This window comes from Penaeus japonicus, unplaced genomic scaffold, assembly GCF_977035675.1.
Source record: "Penaeus japonicus unplaced genomic scaffold, GWHDUDI00000001_assembly GWHDUDI00000009, whole genome shotgun sequence".
Taxonomy (NCBI): Eukaryota; Metazoa; Arthropoda; class Malacostraca; order Decapoda; family Penaeidae; genus Penaeus; species Penaeus japonicus.
In genome coordinates, this window is record NW_028234411.1 from 23,411,940 (window position 1) to 23,419,439 (window position 7,500).

Consider the following 7,500-nt stretch of genomic DNA (forward strand, 5'->3'; position numbering starts at 1 on the left):
AATAATTGAGGGTTAAGCAGAATTCTGTATGTTTATGCAATTACATTAGACATTGGTTATCGGCCATAGTACACACACATCATCTTGCAGTTAGTTACATTAGATAGGAATAATGGATAACAGAAGCTAAGTTGGACTAAAACCATTTGCCCACATCAGTCTTGTATCTCTGGCACTGTTTCGGAAGGTGATCAACTGGCTGTCTTTTGAATGTTGATAAGTAAAGTTTAATTTGATCTGACACAGAGAAAACCGAAAGATGACAGCAATGCAGAAAGACATTAACCTGTTGTAGGCACTTATCATGTTCTTTATGATGGTTAAGTTTTGGTCCTAACAACAGATAACAAGATGTTTATGAATATAGTTATTGTGGTGTATTTGATGCTTGGGGAGAGTGGTGCAATGTGTTTCTTTATGGCCCTAAGAGTAGTAACTATCTAGTATCTCTAGCACTGGCACTGAATTATGATGGAAATTGTCATTTCAATTGCTATAATTGCCCTAATATTCACCAAAATAGTTTAGTTCATAATCACAAACATAGATGACACCACTCTCTCCAAACACCAGCAGGAAAGAAAGCCTTAAAGGGAATCCATCCATAATGTCTACTGAGCATCAGTTTCAGAGAGGGATTTCTTTTACCTGATAACACTGGGGGAGTGCAATGGGGCTTGTAGCCATAAGCACAAGTCTCCTTCCTCATCCCCATCTCGTCATGTGTATTTCTTTGGGAATGGTTCTTTCTTTCATATTTGTTTTGGAAAGTACACAAATATAAAATAAAGTAACTTTTTGTCCTCTCTTAGTAGTACTTATAACATACTGTGTGTAAAGAACATAATGAGCTTATATGGAATCTATACTATAATTTTACTCCATTACAATATTAAATATTAACCCATTGCGGATGCCTAATGACCTAACTGATCGTCAGGATGGGTGGTCTATGACACTAGCAGCTAAAACTTAGAGGGACGGGGAATTTTTTTTTCTCTGCTATCAGGGTAGTGCAAACTAGCTCAAACAATATTTTTCCATAAATCCATCATAAAATGAGGGTTTAGACTGACTTTGGAACCCTGTATCTCTGGAGCTAGTGCTATTACAGCCATGATACTTCATGACTGTGTCCATGCTTGTGAGCAGATCCCGATGTTGCGTCTTTTAGGCCTAATCGGTGCCGATATGTATGTTATGACATCCTTACGCAATGGGTTAAGAAAGCCTCTCAGATGATTCTTATAAGCCTTATGATATATTAAAACACCAAAAGAATAACAAACACAAAAAGAAGACTAGTAGTATAAATTGGGAATGAAAGAGAATGTGGTAGGCCTCAAGATCTTTTATGCTGCTCCCTTGCTCTCAAATAAAACCTGTCTAGGGCCAAAGCAAGCAAATTTAACCCTGTCTTTATAGAGTTAAAGAAAGGGGAAAAGTAAATGCCATGATCAGCTAGAGGAATGCGAATCTGTAATCCAGTGAAACCCTTGATAAAAATAAGCTTTATTTTATACATTTGTCCTTCAGCAACAAAACACCAATGCATTTGTCTCCTTTATATATTGACTAAAGACAAAATTGATGAGATTGTTTAACCCCTTGGATGTTTTGCCTTTATTGAAAATGGATGTTCAATATTTGATGATAATTAACTGGAAAATTAAAGGGAGTTTTATATTGAAAAAATACACATTTAACCCATTCACGCTGGGGCGATACCGGCTTTGTATGGTCATAATGCTAGGGTTTTTGAACGCATAAGCCTAATGCCTCGAGATTCTCGGGCGCACAAGCCGAGCCTGGGCTGCCTGCTCGCTCACTCCGAGCGCCGGCCTTGCCCAGATATCTCGTCACCAGCGTCTGACCCAAAAACCACGAAATGTGTCAGCATGTCATCCGGCGCGAATGGGTTAAAGGGAAGTAAGCTTGTAAATGTCTTAATTCCATTTTCCTTTGCATGGATAACTGGAAATCTCTTTGCCTGAATTATGATAAAGTTTGCATGCTTGTGAATCTATGAAAGGCAACATACATGAAACAGACAGAAAAGAGATGGTGAAAAGGAGGGAAATAGTCACTAGAATACCTGGACACATCCTTTTCCTTTTTCCGACAGAGTGGTAACATACAGCCAAATAGTGCTGCTATACAGTATCAGCAGGAAGGCAGTGGTCTGTCTGTGCCAAATATTGTTTTCTCCAATTTCTGCGACTCAGACATTGAGCCTCGCAGTCGTAGTAACTCCAGGGTAAGGGGTGATTCTTACCCAGTATGTAGATGGTAGAAGCAACTTGGCTGAGATAATCTGTTGTTGGCTAAACAATGTAAATTTTATTTGCTTTGGTGATTGATTCTTAGATTGTGTTAGTAGACCGCAGTAGAATTTCAGAATTTTACTAATACAATTAACCAAGTGACTTATTGAGAGCAATGAATATAGTAGACTTTGTCTGTGTTCAGAAGTCAATGGTGCAACTTTGTGTTGTGTTTACAGATATTTGAAGAATTTCCTTACTGGTATGGTAAAAAGAGAGAGGGATAGCATTATTTGTTTATGCTTCAGATGTCTGCATAATTTGTGATGAGAATCTCACTAAATCATGATCTAACATGCTACATGATGGCCATGAGAGTCAAGAGCAATAGCTGAATGCCCAGAATATGAGAAGATAATCATAGCAACTGCCACATGCCCCCTGGCAGAACTTACCCCACTCTCCAATACAATTATGCCTGCTTTTTAATTGCTGAAATGTATGTGACTGTGTGTCCCCATTTTTTTTTTTTTTTTTTCCTGCACTTTCTGTCCATTGTTTGATGAAAATCCCATTTTGTGTTTATGTAATGGTAATGATGCATTACCATCACTTATAAATATCACATGCATCCTAACTGACTTGCTATTTGTGTTATAACTGGGAATCTTACTCTGCGTAGCCATATATATTTTGCTTGGTTTGTGTTTTTTTTGTAATATTGCAAAGAAATGTAAATATAGTTTTATTTTCATTGTTATGACAGAAAATGTAAAATCAATGATGAGATATTGGTGAACTCTGCCTTACTCATGTTCATTGAAATGAGGAAGCTGGTTTTAATGATATTTGTCAATGCATTACAGTGGTATTACTGGATTATTATTGTCATTAATGTTAGTAGGTACTAGAAGACCCTGACACCTAGTTTACCCTTTTAGGTGTTTTACTGTAGTTAAAGGTTGTGATTCCACTGTTTTGAAATATCCTTCATACAGAGATAGTGCAATTCATAGCCATTATGAATTTAGCTCTGCTATCTTTCGATGTAGCCTAGATTGTTTGGGTTCTGGGCCTTGTCAGTAAGGATACTTTTATACCCAGAAGTGTTAATTAGATAAGTACATTATATTCTTACAGTAACTTACATAGCTTTTGCAGATTAATTGTAGCTCACTGACCTTATTTACAATATTCGTACTTATGCTCACAAAACTCTAAATGGTATTACATGATGTAATACCAAATAAACTTAGGTTCCTGTTCTGCTTATCTAATTATAGGAACTATGCTGTTTAATGGTTTACAAAAACAGAAGTTCATTCATTTAATTTTTAGTATTTTATAGGGTTAATAACTTCTATTACATTTCAAATATATATATATATATATATATATATATATATATATATATATGTATGTATGTATGTGGTGAATGAATAGACATATTTTACTTCAGCTCTTCATTTTTATAGGAACTGGGCAAAATTCTCTTAGCATCTAGCCAATGCAAAGAGAAAGACCAGGAGAACAAAGAGCCCCACAAGGCTGCCAAGGTACGATTCTCACTCTGGGGAAATGGAGAGCAGATGTCAGCCGAGCCATCATGCAAGACCCCCCCTACCTCGGGCCTTGAGAGCCCCCCTGCTGTGGAGATGGTGACATATAGGTCCACCAGCCTCAATGCCGAAACTGAAGCAGCTGCTAGTCAACGTTGGTGTTTTTTTAGTTTTTAAAATTTTCTTTATTTATGTTTGTGTATTTCTGTTGCTTGTATGGTAATTTTATTGCATATTGCTTTTCTTTTTGGCAATTGACTTACCAGCTTGAATAGGAAACGAAAGGAATAGAAGGCCATGAGGAAGGTCTTGTAGAAGTCTTGCAGTGAGGAAAAAACAATGATAAACAATAAACAATAGCATACAATTTTGTGACAAGGGAATTTTGTTGATTTAAGAATATGATGTTCACCTGCCTAACAGTCCTAAATCCACAGGATATGAAACTCAACCTGACAAAGAAGACACATCAGAATCTGATGAAGCACATGCTCCAGAGTTGTCTGTTGTTGAGCCATTTCGACAGCGTCTCAGGACAATATCAGGAGATTCTAGTCAGTTATTTCGCAGGCAAGTTTATATTGGCTTCCTTTTCCATCCCACAATTTTTAAGGAAATCTTCTATTGACATTTTTACCAGAAACTGATTTACGTGCAATCACATTTTTATTTTGCAAAAAATTAAGAGAAAAGTTAGTGGCTTTGAGAGAGATTAATGGCTTGTAATCTTGTATTTCATTCCAGGGCACCAAATGCACAGGAGCATGGGATGCGTGCTCGAGCTGGTTCAATAGGCAGTATAACAGCAAAACCCAGAGGCATCCGCTATAATGACTGTGATTTAAGAGTAATATACATATATATTTTTTTTACTGTTTTTCCACCATTACCCTTCTGATTTCTTTGACCTATCATATAAACATAAATATTCATATTCAATTAAGCTTTTCAAATTTTGAAAAATTATCTTGGAAAATATTTACACACTTGCCATTATGTTCTTCTTTAGTACTAATTTGAGATTGATCTTCAGATGGTCAGGATAAACAGTAACAAAATAGGAGAAAGGGGAAGTTAGTAAATTTGATTTTTAAAAGAGTAACATCTTAAGAAATGTGATGTTAGGCACATCAGGATGGTGTTTAATAAATAAATGTCATTATTGATATTATTTTAGGATTTTATTTATTTATGTATGTTTTTTCCTTTTATTTTTCATATTTGTATTGGGAGAAAAAAATGAGATTAGATATAGAATAGGATTCAAGTATATTTTATTAGCATGCATTTTAAATAGATTGAAAGAAATCATAGATATACAGTTTTGCAATAACTCGCATGAATGTTATGGACTGAAAACTGTTTCTTTGCATTTTATCAAGCTGGAAGAGTTGGTTGGTAAGTTGTGGAAAGATTATCCATCCTTATTATTCTGTTAGCCATTTTAATCATAACTTATCAGCAAGCTTTAATGAATGTCATTACTATTGAAACTTATTTATATCCTTTTTGATTTGCCAGTGAGAATATGGATATTAATCCAGTATTATTTCCTAATGATAAAGTTGTATGGTAAATGTTTCCCCTTTTATCAGATGCTGAGTCATGACTTTAACCGCACAATGCTGTTCCACATTGGGCGTAGTGAGATTCAGCTGATCAACCCTGAGGTCAAGTCGGTTCAGCTCAACAAGCACTTTAGAGATATTGCCCATTGCTGCCAGGTAAGTGGTTGTGAGATGATGATAATAATGATGGTGATGAATATGATAATGATTTTATCTATTCTTTCATGTAATAGTATTATTATTTATCAACATTTTTAGCCGTCAGGCTAGTACAGTGGTAACATGATGGCCTCACATTCCTGTGGTTGGCAGATCGAGCCTTGTCCAAGCTCCTGAGTTTCCACTCTGTTGCTCACTGACACAAACGGGCTCGCCATAGTGCATATAAACCTGGGCAAAGCATCTGCTCTGCTAATCTGGCTTATCCTTATCTTATCATCATCATCCTCACTCCTAATAGATTTCCATGCCCAATTCTGCCTTGGTGTTGATTAAAAGCAAAGACATCTGTGACACAGCAGTGATCACTTAAATGAAGTCATAGTATCTTGTTTTCTTGTCTGTCATGTTATTTACCTCATTTCCAGTCATGTTTTGATTCAGGGTAAATGTGATCAGTAATCTCTGTCAAAGTTTTCTCATATTCTTTATTGTCCGGGGCCTCACTTCAGCAGGGAATATCACAATATGTTAATTAAATTTTGATATTGTCTTAGATATTCTTGTCACTATTATGATCTTTAATATTTGTATTATGGTATTGTTTTTCGTTATTTTTATCATTATCACCATCATCATTAGGATTATGCCTATTACTGTTATCATCAACATCATCAAATGTTTAAATTTCCCATATTACCATATTTCCATGAATTTTTGTGAATAGAAGCAAACAATAGGTGTCAACACAATCATGAGATGGTTATCTCAGTATTATCTTTATGAAGATAAGGAATTTCCTCGTGTTTAGAAGTTTCAATAACAAAGTGGTCACTGTAAATCCACAGAGAAATTGTCAGATATAATTACACAGAAATTTGCTTGTGGTTTGCATGTGTGTAAAGGGATTTGACTTTTTGTTTGAAATATTAGGAATGGTCCATATTGTTGCTCTATACTCTTTTCTTTTTCCCTGTATATCTATCTCTTTTTCTTTGTCTTTTCATCTCTCTGTACCTGCCAACACAGTCATTTTATCCTATCTTTCTCTTTATTTCACTTTTTGCACGTCTTTCTCTTCCTTTCTTCTGAATAGTTATTCATGTAGAGCTCGAAAACAAAAAGAAAATGTATGTGAATGTTTTATCTTACCAGCCCTATTACATCCAGACCTGCTGATAGACTTCATGCATCATACTGATACTGATTTGTTACATTACTGTCTTCCTCAGGGCGTCAAACAGAATGATCACTTTGGGTTCATCTGCCGAGAGATAAGTGGTGACACCCCTTGCTACCTTGGATATGTTTTCAAGTGCCAGATGAGCTCAGTTACCGATGAAATCATGCAAGGTTAGATAAATGTTTTTTAATTTTTGCTGTAAGGATTTAATTGATGAAGAACTTAAATTTCTAAAATACTAGCATATATTTTACAAAAGTGTAATGATTAAATATTTCTTGTAAATTGCAGCCCTCAGCAAAGCTTTTGCTGCAGTGCATGAAGCACAGATCCGTGAAAGACAAGAAAACCTGTTGTGTGACCATTGTCCAATGAGATGGTTCAGTCAACTATGTGCAGAGGTTGAAGGTAATATCCCTTGATATGAATATTTGCTTGAAATATATGTATATATTTTTCATAATAACTGTTTTAGTATTTCTTTTATATATATATGCACATACATTGCTATATAACAGAGAGGGGATTAGGGATATTAACCCAATGACGACGGGGTGTCACACCCGTGTGACACAGCAGAAAATGCCTGATGACGGGGCGACAGTTCTCGCTGGGCCCTTTGGCAATGAGTTAAATATTTATTTTTTATTTATAGGAATGCCTGCAGCAAAAGCCCACACAGTTGTTATGAAACGCTTGAATTCACTGCCAGAAGAAGATCGGACTACCCTGATAGCAAAATATGAAGGCGCAGAGGCAACAGATAC

At 35.8% G+C, this 7,500-nt stretch overlaps 1 protein-coding gene across 4 annotated transcripts in view; it reads left to right on the forward strand.

Annotated features, from left to right (window-relative positions):
• plx (PTB_TBC1D1_like and TBC domain-containing protein plx) overlaps nucleotides 1–7,500 on the forward strand; it is a 27,400-nt gene that overhangs the window by 6,002 nt on the left and 13,898 nt on the right. For 3 of the 4 annotated variants that reach the window (XM_043000023.2, XM_043000030.2, XM_086539853.1), the window contains exons 6-13: nucleotides 2,126–2,257; nucleotides 3,740–3,977; nucleotides 4,261–4,393; nucleotides 4,568–4,670; nucleotides 5,419–5,547; nucleotides 6,783–6,903; nucleotides 7,025–7,141; nucleotides 7,389–7,500. The exon at nucleotides 7,389–7,500 is cut by the window's right edge and continues 99 nt beyond it. In XM_043000023.2, coding sequence (XP_042855957.2) covers nucleotides 2,126–2,257; nucleotides 3,740–3,977; nucleotides 4,261–4,393; nucleotides 4,568–4,670; nucleotides 5,419–5,547; nucleotides 6,783–6,903; nucleotides 7,025–7,141; nucleotides 7,389–7,500 — 1,085 coding nt within the window. The remainder of the gene's footprint in view (nucleotides 1–2,125; nucleotides 2,258–3,739; nucleotides 3,978–4,260; nucleotides 4,394–4,567; nucleotides 4,671–5,418; nucleotides 5,548–6,782; nucleotides 6,904–7,024; nucleotides 7,142–7,388) is intronic. The other variant, XM_043000037.2, reaches the window with a different exon arrangement.